Source organism: Hemiscyllium ocellatum, chromosome 3 (genome assembly GCF_020745735.1).
Source record: "Hemiscyllium ocellatum isolate sHemOce1 chromosome 3, sHemOce1.pat.X.cur, whole genome shotgun sequence".
Taxonomy (NCBI): domain Eukaryota; kingdom Metazoa; phylum Chordata; class Chondrichthyes; order Orectolobiformes; family Hemiscylliidae; genus Hemiscyllium; species Hemiscyllium ocellatum.
The window spans coordinates 69,461,951-69,485,144 of record NC_083403.1 but is presented as its reverse complement, the minus strand read 5'-3'; the positions used below and the strand labels follow the sequence as shown (position 1 = coordinate 69,485,144).

The following is a 23,194-nucleotide window of genomic DNA, read 5'->3' as shown; positions in this document are numbered from 1 at the left end:
CGCTCCCTGTTCCTTGCTCAGCAATCCTGAGATTACTATTCTGCCCGTCCTGCGTTTTAGCTTCCAAACTAACTCCCTGAAATCACTTTTTAGATCCTCATCCCTTTTCCAGCCAATGTGCACCATGACTTCTGGCTGCTCCCCCTCCCCCTTCAGAATCTTGTAGGCTCAGTCAGAGACATCCCAGACCCTGGCACCTGGAAGGCAACATAAATTCCAGGAATCCCGTTTGTTATCTCACAATCTCCTGTCGTTCCCCTAACTACTGGGTCTCTTACAACTAATGCTTTTCTATTCTTCCCGCTTCCCTTCTGAGCCACAGAGCCAGGCTCAATGGCAGAAACCTGGCCACTATGGCTTTCCCTGGTGGGTCATCCCGCTGAACTCTATCCAAAACGGTATACTTATTATTGAGGGGAACGGCCATAGGGAATCCCTGTGCTGTCTGCCTGTTACCTTTCCATCTGCTGACCGTAACCCATCTACCTTTTTCCTGTACCTGAGGTGAGACGACCTCCCTGTAACCCTTCTCAATTAACTCCCGCTGCCTCCCGAATGATCCAAAATTTATTCAGCTCCAGCTCCAGCTCCCGTTCCCTAATGTGGTTTCCAAGGAGCTGGAGTTGGGTGCACTTCCTGCAGATGAAATCATTGGGGACGCTAGTGGCGACCTTTACCTCCCACATCCTACAGAGCATGCAACTGCCCTAACATCCACTCCCACTATTTTGAATAATTCCCAAAGAGACTATTGAAAAAATGAGTAACCTTACTGAATCTGCATACAGAACCTTTTTTGGTTAGAGGAGGAGGAGGAGGATGGGTTGGAGACACTACCGAAGTTCTTTTCCAGACTGTTGAGGTGCATAAAATAAGTCTGTAAAATTATAGATGGTGTTCATGTGTCAATAAATTTCCACTGGTTTGGTTGTTGTGAGGAGAATGAAACGAGGTGTCACAGGGTATATGTAGAGCATGGAATCGATGTTTCGGGCAAAAGCCCTTGCATTCCTGATGAAGGGCTTTTGCCCGAAACGTTGATTTTACTGATCCTCAGGTGCTGCTGGAACTGCTGTGCTTTTCCAGCACCACACTAATCTAGACTCTGGTTTCCAGCATCTGCAGTCATTGTTTTTACCTTAGAGCATAGAATGTTTTACGAGAAGTGTCATTGGAGGCAGGAACGATAACACCATTTTTAAAAGAAATTAAACAAGTTTTTGCAAATGAGCAATGTAAAAAGATACTGAGAAAGAGCATGACAATGAAATGAAAGACGGTGACTTCAATCTAGCACTGAACAATGGGCCAAATAGCCTCCTGTACTGTACTGTCTGTGATTGACTGACTATTTGAGACAGGCTGAGGCACACCTCACCTGCATGAACTGTGCATCATGTTCTAATTATTTACCAAATAGATTTGGAACTATCTCATCATTCCTTCACCGTTGTTGAGTCAAAGTCCTGGAACCTCCATGCTAACAGCATTCTGGGTGTAAATACACCACATGGACTGCAGCAGTTCAAGAAAATGGCTCACCACAAGCTTCTTAAGAACAGTTGGGGATGGGGGATATCATGTTGGACACCAAGTTGATTGCATGCCATCAATCTTCCTTTCTGTGCTGAACCTAAGAGCCTGCCTTAAAATCAGTGGTAGTCAAAAGATCACTGGTGAGTCTAAACAAAAAAAAATGCATGTGTCTTAGATAACAATATGGAGCTTATTACATGATAGTGATTGGTACAAGTTACATTGATTAGTTAGGCATAATTAGACTAGCAGGGGCTATCGATGATACTTTTGTCACATTGAGATCTTATTCAAGGTGGACTGATTCCCCAGGCAAGACTGTGTAACGTCATCAGACTCGGTGGAGTTCAGTGCAACTTCAACTTTAACTCTTTCAGAACTATCACTTATACAACAGAGAACAAATGTTGCCAACCATGTTCACACCATGAACAAATAAACCAAGTCATGCCAATGCAGTCTTTCAAATATGAGCTACATAGGTGATGGATGTGGCATGTTGTGGTCATAAGCATCAATTGTAATTGTATTAAACAGCTAGAGTTTAAGAATTAGGGCAGAATTCCCAATTCTTTCCGATCAGAACTCTATTTTAGCACTGAATATTTTTGTGACCCCCTCAAGTGCGCTGTAGATGTGGCTTGGAGAGGCTGTGTTATGGGAGGATACGTTTGGAAAGAATGACATGGAGATTTCATTATTTCCTATAAGCACGTGAGGCCTACCACATTTTTATACTTTTACAGGAGCTGGGCCTTAAATTTCCATTTAGTCCATAGTTTCAAAAAAAATGTGTGAATTCAAATCTGTCTCACAGCTGTTCACTCAGTCAGAGCTCCATATGACAGCTATTTACTGCCTCAGATTTTGTCATCCCAAAATGTTGGCTTCTGATCCCATTTGGAATTATTTTGGGAAGCTCTAAATTTGGGCCTATCTGAAAATAGTTTAACTTTTTATCTGAGAAATGATTTTTTTTCCTTGCCTTGAGGGGTGTCAAAAAAACATGTCAAATGTTTTGAAGAAGTGGAGTTGCAAGGATTCAGAGCAAAGTTTTTGCATTTGGGCCATTCAGGACTTGCAACTTTTAAATAGCATACAGTCTAATAATCTTTGGATAATTTATATTCACTTTTTAGTTTTTTGCATTGGGGCAGGACAAAATGGAGGCGGTTGGCTTTGGAAGAATATCAGTTATTTTATGCTTCTTTCTTGATCTGGGTTTGTGGGACCACTGATCCCTTCAGACTCTGCCTCTAATCACCACCCAAGAACATTTTGATTTCTGACACTTAGGCTTCAGTATTTAAAGTTGACCTTTGAGAAATATGTAAGTGCTTAAGGTTTCGTTGGATAATGCATCCAACTAAGCAGAGCAGAGAAAAAGAATGATGGTTAATTACAAATGTAGTTGTAACCTATTATTAGAATTTTGCCTGACGCCAATCCTTGAACCAACACCAGTGAAAGCAGATTAATTTTAGTAACTTATTGTTGCAGAACTACAACCACTGAAGTTAAAGTTATTTGCTGTGTATGAAGTACTTGGTGATTATTTTTGTGAGTTGGGATAAGTTTCTTTATAAATTCAAGCCTTGTTTTGTTTTTAGATACATAATAGGATAAAAAGTTGGTTTAAATTGAGGCTGCCTACCTGGCATAAACACTGTGTAAAGCTTTGAGCAGTGGGTTGGCCTGTGTGTAATCTGTACCAGTGCTGGTTCCACTGAAAGGTTTAGGTGTCTCCTTTGTCAGTATCTGGTCTTACACCCAAGAATTTGCTACTGGGGTCTAACACTCATTGAAATGAATTAGTGATAAGTACAGCAATCATCTGGTCAGGATTCCTCAGTGCATAACAAAATGTATGCTTCCAAATTATTATTTTTAAAAAATCACCTCCTTGTGAATCTTGGAGAGGCAGGTTGTTATATGCGCAATTGTCACCATGACCAGTATGTTGTAGGAGACTATCTGCACTATCGCTCACTATGCAGTAGCTTTGCTGTCACCATCCTCTATTAAGGTGGGAATCTGCAAGGGCAATTTGTCTGGTGTGGTGAAGGAAAGCCAGTTAGTAGTCTATAATGAAAAGGCTCTAGTCCTGTATAGACCGTCATTTATCGGATGTCAATAACTAATAATAAATTACAGTGCTATGATAGATATTGTACAGAAGACCATGAGGAGGATCAAGATGCTACATCATATTCTCTTGAATATCTCCCTAAGATGTCCTGACATCAGGTCTGTATGATATCATCACACTGGGTGTAGCAAGGCATTATTCTTAACACTTCCAGATTGTAACGCCATTCTACAACACATGTGTGCTGATCGGACTACAAGGATGTTATTATCATTTTCTTCTTCTGACACCACCCTTGTCCATCAGCCTCTGCCTCTACTTCTAGCCACACCCCAATCTCTCAAGTCTCCAATTAGCCTGCATCAGCTCTCCCTCCTTGAACTTACCAGAGGGCTACAACCTGTGAGTTAGACAGTGTTATATTGATGTCTTGCCTGAAGCAAGTTGCCTTAAAGTATTACCTGTGAATGGAGCTCACTCTGAACAAGCCCCATGACCACTTTGTGTCAGAACATAGGCATCTCTGTTAGGTCAAGCACTCCTTGTGCGGTGCTTAAACGCAGACCAAGTATGTACCCAGACAAATATTTACCCTGTAACATGTGCTCACAACATTATTGAAAGGTAATCCATTATTGGATGCTAAAATGGTTAGAATGCATTTTTTCATTTTTGAAATCTAAATTTAAACAAATGGTCAGCTCATTGGAAGGGAATATGCCACGTGGTGTTTATGGATGTAGGTTCAAGAAGTCTCAACCTAGCTTCCTGTTAATAATAGAAAAAGGTACAGCATTGCTCATATTATCGCTCAGAGCTTTTGAATCAGAATGAGACATGAAGATATCTGAGATTCCACATTTACAATCGGAGTCTAAGGCTAAATGGTATTGTTGAGGGCAGCTTTTCTTGGCATTTGCCTGCACTACCATTGGCCCAGCTTCTTTGGTGACATTGGATGGCAAAAGTAGAAAGGTGTTCTATTCCCATGCATAGACTTCCCTTGTCTTAACAAGCGCAAGATAAATGTCAGAAGTTGTAAAGAGAAACGTAGAAACTGGGCCTTTTGTTTACTGTACAATAGAGCATTCAACAGAGAAAGCCTCCTCCTTCTTTTTAAAATCTAGTACTGTTTGGGCTTATTCTATTTGACATTTTTTTGCTCACAAAGTCACGGGGTTTGAGCAGATGCTAATTCAAGGGATTCTTTCAGTTCGGAATTAGCAAGTCCAACAGAGTATGGATGTTGTCATGCTGGCCTCAAATGAATGCTTTATTCTTCAGTTCTTATGGACATTTAATTTGTTTTCGTGCATCAATATAATATTACAAACCAGTGAAATTGTAAATCATTTTAGAAACTCCCAGAATATGTGGATCGTAGATCCCAGTGGAATGGCGCATCCTGGCACAAGTGTCAGAGTCAGATTTTAAACACTGATTCAAGTGGAGTTTGCAAAGTAGAGGCGTTTATTTCCAAGGGAACCTGTGTCACATGGTCCTCAGCAGTCCCAGCATAAGGAATAATTTGGCAGCTGCAGTTGTGTCTTCTGGAATGATATACAACAAACCAGCGCCCCCACTGTATCACTTTTAAAGCAGGGCCAACACTACCAGAGTTTTATTTCACTTTTATTAAAAGTCTAAATCATCCTGTGCATTCTCATGAGAGTTTCATAGATGCCCTTCAGCAGATTGATGTTGCCTCTTTCTGCCAGATTTATCTACTGCCTCCAATCTGTGTCCAGGCTGAGGACAGGCAACTCCTTCCATTAAGCAACCCCAATATTGTTCACTCTTAAGTACATGACCTTTTGAAGCATATGCAGAGGTTCTGCCAATTACAGAGTTTGTAGGGAGTTTCTAGATAAGTCTAGACAAATTCTCTCCCTATGGGCATTCTGGATCTATCTACAGCACCTGGACTGCAGCGGTTCAAGAAGGCAGCTCACCACCACGTTCTCATGGGCAGCTAAGGATGGACAATAAATGCTGGCTCAGCTAACAACACCACATCCCATAAATTGATGAAAAAAAAGCTGAGAAATGGCATAACTCAATCCCAGACTATATTTTCAGTTCTGCTAAGAGTGCCATTTGAAAAGGTCACACATTTTCTATTTGATCCTAATTTCTATCCCTTCATATGTGTTGTATTTAATTTTCATATTAACAATGATTAGTAACCATCACAGGAATCCATTAGTAAAAGGAATGCAGTGGTAGAATATCTGTCATTATTTGATAACTAGGAATGTGGTCTTGGTAGTGTTGTCTGCACCTTATAATAAATGGAAAGAAATATAACCAAATGATTGTCGTTTGTTATCATTATTTCTAATATCATCCAAAGTTGAGTTTATCAGGGTCTTTGTCTTGAAATACTTTGAATGGATTTTAAGCTTTGAAGCAACATTTGAATTTTGCTAGCTTTTCCCTTCGAGCTACTTTCATAAGCAACATTTAATATTCATGAAGTATTAGAATTGATTAATTGCTAAGACTATGCCTTATCTGTTATCATTATGACACACTAGTGAATACTACCAGTTATTAGTTATTCTTGATGCTGTATAAATTCAGAGCTGCTAACAATACTTTTACAGTTTGCCTTTCACTACATAATGATTCTTATCGTTCATGACTTGGCTGCTGTAATCTGTTCTTTATTCTGAAACAAAAGAAGAAAATTTAACTTGTGTTGGCAGTGTGAGCCCTTGGAAGTGTTAGTGACATGACATCACCTCTGTGCCATCAGATATCTTCCCAAATAAAACGGAGGAAGAGAGCAGCGGGCCAGTAGGTGGGAGATTAGTTCTGGGCCATTAAAAGAATGATGTCTAAACAAGAGGTTAAATGGAAGGGAGGAGTTGTTAGCGAAGACTGGAGAAACTTCCCTTCTTAGACTAGAGTTCAAATTCTGGTCAGGGGCTTGATGACATTATCAGATTCAAATCTGCTTGTTTAATGAAGGACCTCACTTGCTACTAGGCTGTTTGCTGAGAAGAGCAGATTATCTTCAGTTTTGGTGCAAAATGGGCAAATGTTAAATCTCCCAGTTGACTTAACCTATTTAGCCATTGCCTGGGGAACTGCTGGAATAGCGGTAATGTCACTGGATTAATAATCCAGAATCCTAAACCAATGGCCTGGACATATGGATTTGAATCCCACCAGGCTAAATATGAAATGTGACTTGAATAAAAGAAATGGGGAATATAAAGCTAGCCTAATATTAACGATGAAAGTGCTGTCAATTCTAGTAAAAATCGATTTGGTTCACTATGTCCTTTTGGCAAGGAAATCTGCCATCCTCATGTGGTCTGACATATATGTTACTCCAGACTCGTTCTTAATTGCCCAAGAGCAATAAATACGAGGCTTAGTCTGTGACACTGTCATTGCTGAATAAACAAAATGGAAGTGGTTAAAATTATTCTGTTGACTTCATGGAATAGCTTTAAAAATGATTGCTCAGAGGCTTTGAGGATTAATTTGTTTTTAGATGGATAAGTTAAGATATGTGATATGTCTTTACACATCCTCATTTGTCTTACAATCTTGAATTTAGGACCTGGTTACTTGCAGCAATCCCTAGACTATAGCTTTTCCTAGCTCAATGACCTAAACTTCCACGAATGGCCTTCCTCATCAGAATTTATCTTGTAATTTTATTAGAAAGAATCTTAAGGCTAATTTAGTTGCCTACTAATATTGTTCTTTTGATGTTTGTGACACAAATGACATTGATAGGACATGTACAATACAAGCCCAGCCATATGCTGGAGTAGGTATTTTATCAATGTTGCATTTGCATTGTGTTTATTTCAAAATGTAAAAAAAAATTCACAAAAATTAAACAACCTTTGATTTAGGAGTTGATTTCTGTTGAGGAGAGCATCAATCAACTGGATTTAAATAATCATTACATATTGCATATTGGGCATTTTATAAAACCTTCAGTCCATTGTTGACACATCGTTGTTCTGAAATGATAACAAAATATAGACTATTAATTTTTAAATTGCACTAAAAGCTAGGGACTTTGGTTTGAGAGAGAGAACAGCAAAGGTGAGCTGATGTATTTTAAAATGGCTACCAAAGTTACCTGACCTGAAAGTAGCCAAGCACAACAGAAATTTACAAAGAAATGTCTGAATAACATGGCTGAGACTGTGTACTACACACTCAATGTTATCCGAGGATAATTACCCAAATATTAAAATTCATCATCTGCAAAACAGAGCACATGAAGCCTTCAGCAATTTCTGGGGCATAAGATTTCTAGACTATAAATGAAAAGCCAAAATTGATGCAAAGAGGAGGACTGAAACATTCAATCTATATCAATGAATAACTGGAATGCTAACAATGGGCCAGTGAAATGTTTTCTTAAAAATGATTGTGCTCAATCTGTGCCACGAGCCAGTGTTCACACATTGAAACTCCTCTGCTGTCAGAGGCCATGATTATAAGCTTATATTTTTTTGCAGTCCAGTTTGCATCATCACCCAGAGATTCTATGTTGATTATTCAAATTGACTTCACCTCAAATATTACAGCTTCCCATGCTCAGCCAACTCCATTCACTCCACAGGACAGTGAGAAGTGACAGTGCCCACAGGACACAAAGAATACTATTGACAATGACATAGCTGGCTGAAGTGCTACAGATTCACAGACCAGTAGTAGCTGGTCTACTAGTAATTTAAAACGGTGTTATGTCTTTGGCATCAACCTGACCTTGCAAATAATTGTTGAGTTATATCTGGTGCACAAGACACAAGATAAAGTCATTATAAATAGCATTATTAAGCTACAGCTACATTTGGATTGTGATAGAAGTATTACTCCAGATCCTCTCACTGCTGTAGTCAAGTTGTAAACACAACAGATGAATGCCAAAGAAGAGGTGAAAATAGTTCCCCTCATAGCAAGGCAGTGTTCAATTCTGGATATCATCAACGAACCTGACCAAAACGGAGGCCAGTGTCCAAAGGAAAACTCTGCAGTGTCTGGAATCGTTACAGATCCAAAAGACCAGATTTAATGTGAGGGGTCATTGAGTCATAGAGATGTACAGCACAGAAATAGACTTTTCGGTCCAACTCGTCCATGCCGACCAGATATCCCAACCCAATCTAGTCCTACCTGCCAGCACCTGGCCCATATCCCTTCAAACTCTTTCTATTTATATACCCATCCAGCTGCCTTTTAAATGTTGCAATTGTACCAGCCTCCACCACTTCCTTTAGCAGCTCATTCCATCCTCTGCATGAAAAAGTTGCTCTTTAGGTCTCTTTTTTTAATATCTTTCCCCTCTCACCCTGAACCTATGTCCTCTAGTTCTGGACTCCCCAACCTCCGGGAAAAGACTTTGTCTATTTATCCTATCCATGCCCCTCATGACTTTATAAACCTCTATAAGGTCACCCCTCAGCCTTTGATGCTCCAGGGTAAACAGTCCCAGCCTGTTCAGCCTCTCCCTATAGCTCAAATCCTCCAACCCTGGCAACATCCTTGTAAATTGTTTTTGAACCCTTTCAAGTTTGACAACATCTTTCCGATAGGAAGGAGACCAGAATTGCACGTAATATTCCAACAGTGACTTAACCAATGTCCTGTACAGTCGCAACATGACCTCCCAACTCCTGTACTCAATACTCTGACCAATGAAGGAAAGCATACCAAACACCTTCTTCACTAATCTACCTGCGACTCCACTTTCAAGGAGCTACGAACCTGCACTCCTAGGTCTCTTTGTTCAGCAACACTCCCTAGGACTTTAACATTAAGTGTATAAGTCCTGCTAAAATTTGCTTTCCCAAAATGCAGCACCTCACATTTATCTAAATTAAGCTCCATCACTTCTCAGCCCCTTACCCATCTGATCAAGAGCCCATTGTAATCTGAAGTAACATTCTTTGCTGTCCACTACACCTCCAATTTTGCTGTCATCTGCAAACTTACTAACTGTACCTCTTATGCTCACATCCAAATCATTTTATATAAATGATGAAAAGTAGTGGACCCAGCACTGATCCTTGTGGCACTCCACTGGTCACTGGCCTCCAGTCTGAAAAACAACCCTCCAAAACCATCCTCTGTCTTCTACCTTTGAGCCAGTTCTGGATTCAACTGGCTAGTTCTTCCTGTATTCCATGAGATCTAACCTTGCTAATCAGTCTCCTATGGGAACCTTGTCGAACGCCTTACTGAAGTCCAGATAGATCACATCTCCTGCTCTGCCTCATCAATCCTCTTTGTTACTTCTTCACAAAACTCAATCAAATTTGTGAGACATGATTTCCCACCCACAAAGCCATGTTGATTATCCCAATTCAATCCTTGCCTTTCCAAATACATGTACATCCTGTCCCTCAGAATTCCCTCCAACAACTTGCCCACCACCGACGTCAGGCTCACCCGTCTATAGTTCCCTGGCTTGTCCTTACCGCCCTTCTTAAACAGTAGCACCACATGAGCCAACCTCCAATCTTCCGGCATCTCACCTGTGACTATCAATGATACAAATATCTCAGCACAAGGTCCAGTAATCACTTCCCTAGCTTCCTACAGAGTTCTCGGGTACACCTGATCAGGTCCTGGGGATTTATCCACTTATGTGTTTCAAGACATACAACTTTCTCCTCTGTGATATGGACATTTTGCAAGACATCACCATGTATTTCCCTACAGTCTATATCTTCCATGTCCTTTTCCACAGTAAATACTGATGCAAAATATTTGTTTGGTATCTCCCCATCTCCTGCAGCTCCACACAAAGGCCGCCTTGCTGATCTTTGAGGGGCCCTATTCGCTCCCAAATTACCCTTTTGTCCTTAATGTATTTGTAAAAAACCCTTTGGATTCTGCTTAACTCTGTTTTCCAAAGCTATCTCTTGTCCCCTTTTGGCCCTCCTGATTTTCCCCTTAAGTATACTCCTACTGCCTTTATACTCTTCTAAGGATTCACTCGATCTAACCTATGTATATCTGACATATGCTTCCTTCTTTTTCTTAACCAAACCCTCAATTTTTTTAGTCATCCAGCATTCCCTGTACCTACCAGCCTTCCCTTTCACCTTAACAGGAATATACTTTGTCTGGATTCTCGTTTTCTCATTTCTGAAAGCTTTCCATTTTCCAGCTGTCCCTTTACCTGCGAACATCTGCCCCCAATCAGCTTTCGAAAGTTCTTGCCTAATACTGTCAAAATTGGCCTTTGCAACATTTTAGAACTTCAACTTATAGATCTGTTCTATTTTTTTCCATCACTATATTAAAACTAATAGAATTATTGTTGCTCCCCCACTGACACCTCAGTCACTTGCCCTGCCTTATTTCCCAAGAGTAAGTCAAGTTTTGCACCTTCTCTAATAGGTACTTTAGGAGGTCTATAATACAATCCTAATAAGATGATCATCCCTTTCTTATTTCTCAGTTCCACCCAAATATCTTTCCTGGATGTATTTATGGGAATATTCTCCCTCAGTCCAGCTGTGATGCTGTATCATAAATGCTACTCCCCCTCCTCTCTTGCCTCCCTTCCTGTAGCATGTGTATCCTGGAATATTAAGCTGCCAGTCCTATCCACCCCGAGCCATTTTTCTGTAATTGCTATGATATCCCAGTCTCATGTTCCTAAACATGCCCTGAGTTCATCTGCCTTCCCTGTTAGGTCTCTTGCATTGAAATAAATGCAGTTTAATTTATCAGTCCTACCTTGTTCTCTGCCTTCTCCCTGCCTGCCCTGGCTGTTTGGCTCGCTTCTGTTCTCAACTGTATCAATCTCAGATTGATCTCTTTCCCCACTATCTCCCTGGGTCCCACTCCCCTCACCTTTAATCGTTTAAATCATCCCGAACAGGTCAAGCAAATCTCCCTACCAGTATATTAGTCCCCTTCCAATTTAGGTGCAATCCATCCTTCTTGTACAAGTCACTTCTACCGTAGAAGAGACTCCGATGATCCAAAAATGTGAATCCTTCTCCCATACACCAGCTGCTCAGCCATGCATTTGTCTACTCTATCCTCCTATTCCTATTCTCACTAACTCGTAGCACCAGGAAAAACCCAGATATTACTACTCTCGAGGACCTCCTTTTTTTTAAATTCCTGCCTAACTCTCTGTAATTTCCTGTCAGAATCTCAACCTTCTTCCTTCCTATATCGTTGGTTCCAATGTGGACAATGCCCTCTTCCCCCTTGAGAACATTTTGCACTCTCTCTGAGACATCCTTGATCCTGGCACCAGGGAAGCAACACACCATTCTGATTATTCACTGCTGGCAACAGAAATGTCTGTCTGTACCTCGGACTAGAGAGTCCCCTAACACAATCGATCTCTTGGAACCTGATGCACCCCTCATTGCATTAGAGCCTGTCTGAATACCAGAAACATGGCTGTTCTCAGACAGAAAAATGGCAGCTGGATTCACTTCATCGTAGGAGAGTGTCCACATCTGTCTTCTGGCGGTGGGAAAGCCTTCCTCGGTTCAGAGGAGGGCAGAAAGGGAAAGGGAGACATGGTATTCCTGGTTGTTGCTGAGGGTTGATAATTAAGGTTATTAGGTGAAAGTGAGGACTGCAGATGCTGAAGATTAAAGTCGAGAGTGTGATGTTCCAAAACCACAGCAGGTCAGGAGCAGGAGAATCGATGTTAAGAAGCCCTAATGACGTTACTGCTGAGCCCACTGCAACTCAGTCATAGCTCAGGGTTTTCCCTCCCCTCCTGAAGACTGCCCACCTAATCCTGTGGGGCTTTGCAACAACTTCACAGGGAACTGTTGCAGTGGGGAGGTGGTCTTTCATAATCAGGCACATGAGTGACTTCTAACTGCCCTCTGAAGTAGCTTAAACATTCCACATAAAGCAGCTTAACATATCAGTGGCTAAAAAGCTGGAGATTGAAAATAAATGCAAGTTGCCAATTATACAGACATCTTGAGAATTGACTTCGAAATCTCAACCAGGGGGAAACACCAGACATCCCCCGTTACCATCATCACTGAATCTCACGTCATCAACATCATGGGTGTATTATTGACCAGAAGAAGCCAAACGAGACCAGTCATACCAACTCACTTCCCGATCCTGTTCAAGCTTTTCCTCTTGCTGCAAGGTCCATCGACTAAACATGGAAGAATACTTCTTTGGAAATATACCGCTGTGACCCGTTCTCAGGAAAGTGTATATCATCCAGAATAAAGTATCTTGCTGAATCTGTTCCTATAGCATTGGTCTCAGTGTTAAGCTTTACCATCACTGCCGTGTGCAATGTGGTTGTGGTATGATCATCTGAGGGACACGGCGGGGAGTATTTTGTTCGGTTAATCGAGTGCTGGATAATCGAGTGCTGGATGATATAGTTTAGCCAAGCATCAGGAATTGTGATCTTGCTGGATAATCCAAAATTTGGATAATCGAATGCTGGGTAATTGTGGTTCCTCTGTACAGAGTTGACGGTACCTCAAAAAAAAACAAAAGCAGCTGTATCACAGAAACCACATCACTTCCAATTCATACACCATTGTATGGACCGATATTGCCATTCCTTCATTAACATAATTCAATATCCCGCGATGGGAACACCACAGGACTGTAGTGTTTGAAAGAGAAGGCCATCCATTTTGGGTCTAAGTATTTTAACAAGGGTAGGAATTATATCCTGGCTGGTGTCACTGACATCATAATAAGAAATAAGAAGGAAGAATCACTGCTATTCCTGATTTGAGTGACCTTGCCTTATTGTCACTGGCTTTCACAGTTGCCATATAGCAAACCTAAAGTGATAATGCGTGATGAACAGAGGGTGTTGGTATTTTTTTTACTGGTGCACTTATATTTCAGGACACAGATTGCAATTTTTTTTTCTCTGAGAACTAATATTGAAATTGATTGTATTAGATACAAAGTGACATGAAATAATAAAGTGCACTGTGTGGTGTACTTCTGACCCTATGAAAAATGTGCCAAGTGTTGAGGCCAGTACTGTACATCTCTCCGAGATATTTTGCCCCACCCACTAAAATGCATAATGTGCCTTTGTACTGATACACTGTATCTCGTCTGAAACCAGTGAGGCATAGTTTTACACTGTAGCAATAAATCACAAATGAACAAGCAACACTTCAGTGGAATTGAGACTGTTCATTAAGTCTGCCCGTTTCTGTGTGTGTTTTAATTTCATCATTTGGGAGCCATTATGACATTTACCCAATTGACTAATGTCATAATGGCAAATTGGTTGCTGTATTTTCCTGCATTGTAGCATTAATTGTGCTTCAAAGGCAGTTAATTGGCTGTAAAAAGCTTTGGGATATCCTGAGGAAGTGAAGCATCCACATAAATGCAAGTTCTTCCTTTTAATCATTTACAATTTTCAAATCGTTTGATGACTGCAATATGAAGGATAGAATGGGAGGTAGGACCATTACCAGAGCTCTGGATTTTATTTTGCTGCTCACAAAAACTCACAGAAGCTCTTAGTAACCAGAATGATGAATGCCATGTGACACAAAAATGAAAGAAAATTCAGAGAAATTAGATTTTGGAGCCTAATTCCCCATGATAGAGCATTGTACAATGCATTCACATTAACTTACCTTGTGTCTCATTTTCCTTGAGTTGATAGCTTATTTCTTTTAAACAGATTAACTAATATCTGAAAAATGAACAAAGCCCACTTTCTGTGGAAGTGTTGAACAGAAATTAAAAGGCCTGGCAACCACTTTATATTATCGAGCTGGATTGAAATGGGACACTCGGGCTAGGAGTTTGTCATATTTTGGAAAAGAGTCATTTTTAACTTATTACCTGGAAAGCTTCACTTCACAAATCATAGTGAGTTTTCTTGTGCTATCATTCTAAACCTGTCTCATTAAATACCAAGCATGTCCCAATGGAGCTTCTCTCATCCATTGCTAACCTGATTCTCCCACTTGGCATAATCCAATTAGTTTGCTCTGCTGGGGTATCCCAGCATTCCTAGCACTGGCACCATCTTTAAAAGTCTCATGCAGCTGACAAGCGCAGTCAGCCTAGGACTGCTCTTACGGTTTGCCATCCCCTTCCCTCAGGTCTGGCAATAGAGACCATGACACCAGGTCCTGCCAGCCTGGTCCAATGTTGCCACCCGGGTTGGTGTGGTTTCAGCCAACTGGAGGAATGCCCAGCACAATTAGGTGGAAGGTCAATGACCTCACCTACTCTGCCACTGTCAGTGGCACCATTTTCTCTCTGCTACGTCAACAAATCATTCAATCTCTGCTATTGCACCCATCTTCAACTAAGACTCATGCTTTACTCTTCTCAGCTATGGCTAGCATCGCTCACAGTCATCCACCCCTGTGCCCCCCTGCATGACCTCTGTGCTGTCAATTCACTCACACAGCATGGTGCTGTACAACAACATGTCCAGCCCCTTGACTAATCATTGTTGTCCAGCATGGCAAGCTGCCTGGCTTTCTATCAGTGCTAATTTGTAAGGCAATACTGTGAGACTTTGAGCTCTGGCTGAGGGGGCAATGCACAAAAAAGCAAGGCAAGGCCTGGATGCTGTGAGACTTGAGGTGGGTTAAGGTGAGTGAGTGTTAATACAGTAAGTGAACCGCCCTAAGCTGCAACCTTGTCCAGTCCATGAGTTGGATGTCCGTCCCCACCTGTAAAGTGTCAAATGATTTCATTGTCACAAGTATTTAACAGTAAAATACAGTGAAAAGCCCTTATTTGTCGCTGCGATTTGGTGCCATTTTGAATAACTTAAGAATATGGAAGAAAAACAAATATCGCTTCAAAAGAATCCATTAGTCCTGAGTCAGCATCAACGATACCTGCATCACCATCCCGCTGCCATTACTTTGCTGCCGTCTTCACTAGATCTAACCAATGTTGAAGTCACCAATCCTCAGGTGCCATCTTTCACCAATGTCGCCTCCAGCCACTGATTCTGACGCCAGGTCCTGTGCTCGCTTCCAAAACATAGGTAATGGCCCACTCGAGATCTGTGCTAGACCCATCCACCTCTACACTGGGCCTGCTCGAAGACCACGCAGAGTGCAGACACTTACTGTAAGTGAATCGCAGGTGTGCCATCGGGATGTGGAGAAGCTGTTTTCTGTCAGATGCCAATATGTGTAATGGGAGATGAATGCCAATGCTGTCTGTGGAGTGTGCCCTGAGATGTTAGCGCCAGGTGTCCAAGATAGAGATCCGGAGGAGAAAACAGTGAGCAAGAATCCTCCGATATCTGCTTTGCCTTTTCATGTAAGGAATTCTTGGCATCTAGTCTCTATCTGGCGTGGAATGGGAAACTGGCTATAAATGAGGCAAGAGCTGAAAATGTGTTGCTGGAAAAGCGCAACAGGTCAGGCAGCATCCAAGGAGCAGGAGAATCGACGTTTCGGGCATAAGCCCTTCTTCAGGAAGCATCGATTCTCCTGCTCCTTGGATGATGCCCGACCTGCTGCGCTTTTCCAGCAACACATTTTCAGCTCTGATCTCCAGCATCTGCAGTCCTCACATTCTCCTGTAAATGAGGCAAGATTAGGTAATGTTAACATTGAGTGATAACCCCTGTTCATAGATCTCCCATCGCTCATCATCACGAATTTGTTCAGAATTCAGTTGGAAAATGTGACTTATTGCTCATGATTTGGTGAAAGGCCTTGCTAGACATTCTTCAACTATAGCTTTATTCCTGATGAAGGGCCTTTGCCTGAAACGTCGATTTTCCTGCTCCTCAGATGCTGCCTGAACTGCTGTGCTTTTCCAACATCACTCTAATCCAGAATCTGGTTTCCATCATCTGCAGTCATTGTTTTTACCTATTCTTCAACCATAGCCTATGTTATTCAAGGCCTGGAAGGGCTCACCCATTAAGTTGATGGCCTGTTTTACATTTCTTCTCTTGTCAACAGAAATAAAAGATGCACCTCACAAATTAAATATCATGTCCACAAAACAATAGGACTAAACAGTCAAAAGCTATACCTTAAGTTGTGACATGTAATTTTATTATATGGAATAGATGCATTTTTGTACCTTTAGAATTAATTTGTATACCAGAAGTTGTTGTTTCTATATTGAAAGGACTGGAGTTCAAGGATGCAGAATTATGTTATACAAAACTCTGGTTTGGCCCCACCTGGAGTAGGTCTGAGCACCACAACTCGGGAAGGGTATATTAACGTTGGAGGGAGTAAATCAAAGGTTTATAAGAATAATACCTGGACAACAAGGGGCCAAGTTATATGGTGTGATTTTACAGATTAGGTCAGTTTTCACTGTTGTTTAAAAGGTTAAAGGACATCTTATCAAAGTCTTCAAGCTATAAATAGGAAAACACATGTTCGATAAAGATAAACTGTTTCCATTGATTAGAGATTCTAGAACTACGGGCATAGTCTGAGAATTAGGGCTGGACTGTTTGGATTCGGATTTTAGATTTTATTGTTACGTGAACTCAAGTACAGGAGTACAGTGAAGATTGTATAATGTTACCGTCCATGGTGCTACCTTAGGTACCAAATTACCCAGTATTAAAAAAAAGCTTAGGTTACGGTAGTAAGAGAAATAGTTAAAACGTTAAGCATTACTTCATAGAATAGCAGAAAAATAAGGAAATTGGTAATAGTTAACATTAAAGTCTTTTGTAGTTTAAACTAGGAAAATAAAGGAATAAGTTCAAAGTTCAACAGTCATTGATGAGTCCTCTGCTTATCTCGTTCCGCTGTCTGCTCTTGCTGTCACCTCAGCAGATACCATCGTTTTTGCTGAAACTGCCCTCATCTGATCCCTCCAGGTGCCTCGGGAGCTTACCCAGGCAGGACCCACTCACATACCGAGTCGAGACACCACCTTGAGCCACTGAGAGACCAGCCAGCCAGCCCAGGAGAGATGTTAGGAAGCACCTCTAGACACAAAGGGTGGTAGATGTTGGGAATTCTCTTCTGCAAATGGCAGCTGGTGCTCGATCAGTTCACAGAGTTAGAGCCTCCCCACAGTGCCATTCGGCCCATCATATCTGCACTGACCCACAGAACAGCAGCCATCTGTAACCCCACATTTGCCAAGGTTTTACTCATAGTTGTTAGTTTTAAATCTGTCACAGATTTTTTTGTTCAGCAAAGATATTAACAGATATGGGCCAAAGGCCATGTGAGTGAGGCGACAGACCACCCATGATCTCATTGAATGGCAGAACAGGCTCGAGGGGCTGAATGAAGGGCTTTTGCCTGAAATGTTGACTCTCCTGTTCCTCGGATGCTGCCTGCCCTGCTGTGTTTTTCCAGTGCCACACTCTTGCTTCTAATCTCTAGCATCTGCAGTCCTCATGTTCGCCTAAAGGGCTGAATGGCCTACTCCTGTTCCTGTGTTCTTATATATTTATGCAACTGAGCAAACATTGATCATGCTGAAACATTTTAATTTATGTATGCGAAAATATGAAAAATTCACAGTGCTCTGAAATTCTGAAGAGTCGAGGAAACAAATTGGAACTGCAGCCAGCTCTGTACTGATGATGGTTTTGTTGGCAGAATAAAGCTGCAGTTCCCAGGTTCAACACCAGAGGGCATATTTCGCCAGTAATGCTGCAGAAGTAATGGAGTCTATTACTGCAATTTCTAAATATTGTGGGACTGAAATGTCTATCAAAATACCAATTTATCTCAAAAAATCATTGCATTGTAATAGCTGTAAGTATATTGTTAAATATTTCCTTCCTGTCCAGCATTTTAATCTTTAAAGCTCTCACTTCTTCCTCACATTCTATACAGTTCCTTGTTTGGAGGTCAGTGTTTGTTAATTGGATTTCCCTTCTGCTTTTTACACTTGATAGGTGCCATGGTTTAATTCCTTCTTTTGTCAAGCGTCCCTGTTCTTGCCGAGGTTTTTGAGTACAATGGGAATTAAAGTTCAGGGGGATATGTGGGAACTGGAGGAGAGGTAAAAGATAAACTGTGATTTTGCTGAGGAGGCTCACAGAGTCATTAGGCTAATCTGAGCCCATCTCTTCAGATCTTCACCAACAGAGCAGGAACTTACTGTGTGGAATATATAAACAGGAACAGATCAGTCATTAGTTCTGTTCCGCCCCTAGTAATCGTAGCCAGTTGCATGGGGGAACCAAGACTGCCCGGAAGCTGTTTAGGCACTTGTTCCTGCATTCAGAGAAATCATGGGCTGCATTTCAGAGGTGTGCAGACTGTTCATCTCTGCCAGCTTCAGCCGTCCTGAGGATACCAGTACTGCACATTGCTGGTACTGTAGGAAGAAGCATGAGAATGGTCAGGCACATTCAGAAAGGAAAGTCTCAGGGTTTGAGAGTGGGGCAGAAATGTGAGAATCCAAGGAGAGAGAGCTTGGTGCGGGGGGAGGGGCAGTTGGTTTTGGAGATCTGGCAGTATGGAAAGAAGTGCTGGTGAAATCTTAAGTGTGTGGGGGGGTGGGGGGGCTTGTCCTGGTCAGTTGTGCAAACCCAATTTCCATCTTCTTGTCTGCTCGGCCATAAATTAATGGATTTCCCACTCTCCTAGTGGATAGACTATAGGCTAAGCCTAACCCACCTTTAATTATTCATGCAAACACGGCGGGTTGATGGGCAGTGAAATGAGGTGGGGGTCAGCAGAAGGGTGTGAGGGAAGGCCAGCCAACATATATACATGCCCTTGCTGTCGCAAATGTGTCCAGTGGGGGCATGTAGGATGCAAAGCCATGGTTGATCTGTGACAGAACTTCATACATCGGCTCCTGTGCTACACTCCCACCAGCCCTCTAACCTTCTATTAACTATTTCCTGTTAGTTTATCAATCCGAAATCCATCAATCTCAGAGTTAACAACATCTGTGTATCATCTATCGTTTGGGGGTGGGTTCCCGACGTGTCCTACTGTTATGCTAGAGATATGTTTTCTATCTTCACTCCTGAAAGACCTGGCTCTAATTTTCAGGCTGTATCTCCTCATCCCAGATTCTTCAACCAGCAGAATTCCCTAAAGAATCGCCTTAATTATCTAGAAAGCTTTGTCCAAATCAGCCCTAAACTTTCTGAATTCTAGGATTTGCAACCACTTTTATAACTTTTTTATTCTCCTTGCAATTTAACTCATTTGAGTAATTCTATATAATTTCGGCAAGTCTTCTTTGCACTCCCTCAAATGTTAAAATCTCCTTCCTGGAGTGTAATGCCCAGAATGGACAGAATATTCTGGATATGAGTGACAGCACCCCCCTGTGGAGAAGCTTAGGAACACACGGGGAGCAGCTTCCATGGTTCTGTCAGCTTTGGAAGTGCGGGATCCACAAGTTGTTGTAAGTTTCAGAGGAATAAAGACAATGAACAGTGCCAGTTTCATTGCCTGGCTACCATAAAAATCCAGACCAATGACTTGACCAAAGTTGTGATTTTACATAAAAAGTAGAGCTGAGCCATGTTACATGTTGGCGACAGCCACTGAGTCACAAAGAAAGTTGCAGACTCGGCTTCAGAGATCTGGGCATAAAATCTTGGCTGGTATTCTACTGCAGGGCAGAAAGAGTGTCTCACAGTCAAATTTGCCACCCATCGGATGCGACATTAACCTCAAGTCCTTCTCGGGTGGACATGATTGAAGGAGGCAGGAGAATTTTCCCTGTATCTGGCCAATGTTCATCCTTCACCCAGCGTAATTAAAGCAGCCTATCTAGCTATTTTCAGGTTGCTGTTTGTGGACATTTCTGAATGCACTTTTATATGTTTCTTACTTTATAGTGAGTGAAAACACTTTAAAATGCTTTGTTGGTTGTGATGTGCATTGGGATGTATTGAAATTATGTTTTTTTGCAATATTAGTGCCAGACTTCTCTGCTTTTTAAGCACAATTTCAAACCCCTCTGCTTTGTCAATGTTTACTACCAATTTAGAATCAACTAAGCAATTAAGCTTTGGATAGGTTATGGTTATTACACTTTGTTCCAATGGAGGTCTCCTTCAAAATTGAGATGCTTCAAACCTTCCTGTTTTCAATTATAGTAAAGTTTTCTCTGCTGTTCCAATGAATTGAGTATTTTTCTCTTTTCCTTCATAGACCACTCCAGCTCAAGTGGCATCTCATCCTTCAAACCAAACCGATCTCACATTACCATCCCCACAGCCCATGTCATGCCTTCCACCTCCAACTCCTCTTCAACGAGACCTGGGCATCAGGACGGAACTGGCTGCACTAAATATAACATAACCTTGTCACAGTCTGGCAAGCCAAAAAACCTTTCTACACCAAAAACGATATTAGATATGAAGGATCCCAGACCTATCAGGAAATGGTCATCACTGTCCAAACTCTGTAGTGCAGAGAATTGTAACCCTGAGTGTGGGGCTGCTGGGAATGTGGATTCGTTAACCAGTATGGAAGATCTATCAAACTATAATGTGGAGCCAAATGCATATGGAGTAAATGTGCCAGCCAATTTTACATATCAGAAGTTGGAACATTTGAGGAGCGAGGACACACAGAGTTGGAGCACATGTTCCAAAGAACCCATCCAGAACCACTCTTCAGTTTCTCATGGGGGATACAAATATGAGAACTTTTGTCGAGGTGCTGGGGACTCTTCTTTTCCAGCTGCAACACCCAACAAAAACTACTTAGATTTCAAGTTCAGTGCCTTACATGCTGACAGGATGACCTCAGCTGACTGTGATGCTTCTGGAAAAAGACACAGTTTTAAGTCATTGGAAAGCCAACCAGTCTGTGGGACACCAGCCCCATCATCCTTGAGGACTCAGTTGTGGCTTAGTGACCAGATGCAAACCAATTCTCTTGACCTCAGACCTGCTGAAGGATCGTGTGGTTTTCCTGTTTGTCAACATAAACAGCAACCCGAACAGTTGAAACGAGAATCTGATTCAGTCCAGGTAAGCATTAAAAAAGAAAGTATTGCTTCCATGTTGTTTTGTCCCAGCTGGGCTACATTGGAATCATAGTAATGATTGCGCAGTCATCGTCAGGAATTAATGTATGAGAAGTTTTTTTTTAATGCTCAAAACAACCATTCAATTAGTGTTCAGTGGTCTTTTTGTTCACAGAGACCCTCATCCAGTATTTGTGAAGGTGTCAGCAAGTAAAATGAGCCCATCAAAACTCCCTTTGACACCTTTACTGTAACACAGCTCATTTGTGGACCAGACTCAGTGAGGGAATATCTTTGCCTCCTCTCACTAATTGCACACTTAAAACAAACCAAAGCCATCTTGTTAGCCTTTGTCCAGATGGTTAATAATCACTGTCTTGTCTTATTATAGACAACAGCTTTGTGGGGAGGGAAAATGTTGATTTCAGTTGTGTTGTGTTTGGCAAATACAGAAGGAAAAATGCAACCAAGGAAAATACTCTCTGACTTCTTTTTTTAAAATGCAGAGCTTGTTCGGAACTGACCGTGTGTGAAGCAATAATTTCATCACATCACTGGTGCCAAAAATATTTTCAGCCATCTTCACTCTTTCCTAAAGGTTAATATATATTAGCATGCAGTTCTCCGGGTTTAAATCCAGCTCTCTTGTGCTATGTCCATATGTCTTTAATGATTTTTTTGAGACCATCCAGTAAGTGTTCACACCTTCATATCTGTGAACAATATCTCAGGATTACTTGTTCCTGTCCTCACTTGAGTGTAGCTTTGAACAGAGTTCAGGCAGGATTGTGGGTCATGACTAATTTCCTTTCACAATGCAAGGGCCCTGAAGTCAATCATATTGTCCTTATAACTGCTTCTAATCAGGTTCCGCTAAGTGAGCTAAAGCTAAGTGTCCATTCAGGTATGTTGAAGAATCTGCATTGTTGCGTAGCCACACACACGTGATACATTTATGTGCAGACACATCGGACAACTACACATTTCTGACCAGTGCTTTATTACAGTTTGGATAAATGGTTTAGTTTTCAGAACAGCAGATGAGTCATCGTTCCATCATATGAGCCTCCTAAAAACAACTTGATGATCATAAACAATATTCCACCAGCCACCTTAAACCTTCATCCATATCCTTCATTAAGACTTTAAATAATTTAGGCCAATTCCCCGTATGATACATATAGCAATGAAAACATGTAACCTGCTTGATTGAGCCAGAAGTAAAGAAAATGCAACTGAATGTTTTGTTCAAATTGAACTTGAAAGGGTTGAGAAAAGATTTAGAAGAATTTTGCCATGGTTGGAGGATTTGAGCTATAGGGAGTGGCTGAACAGGCTGGGGCTGTTTTCCCTGGAGTGAGGGGTGACCTTATAGAGGTTTATAAAATTATGAGGGGCATGGATAGGATAAATAGACAAAGTGTTTTTCCTGGGTTGGGGGAGTCCAGAATGAAAAGGTGAGAGGGGAAAGATATAAAAGAGACCTAAGGGGCACCTCTTTCATGCAGAGGGTAGTATGTGTATGAAATGAACTGCCAGAGGAATGGTGGAGGCTGATACAATTACAACGTTTAAAAGGCATTTGGATGGGTATATGAATAGGAAGGGTTTGGAGGCACATGGGTCAGATGCTGGCAGGTGGGATTAGATTGGGTTGGGATATCTGGTTGGCATGGA

General features: G+C 41.5%; 1 protein-coding gene across 2 annotated transcripts in view; it reads left to right on the top strand.

The window, feature by feature from the left end:
• cep85l (centrosomal protein 85, like) overlaps positions 1-23,194 on the top strand; it is a 289,277-nt gene that overhangs the window by 138,178 nt on the left and 127,905 nt on the right. For both annotated transcript variants that reach the window (XM_060850775.1, XM_060850767.1), the window contains exon 3: positions 20,695-21,521. In XM_060850775.1, coding sequence (XP_060706758.1) covers positions 20,695-21,521 — 827 coding nt within the window. The remainder of the gene's footprint in view (positions 1-20,694; positions 21,522-23,194) is intronic.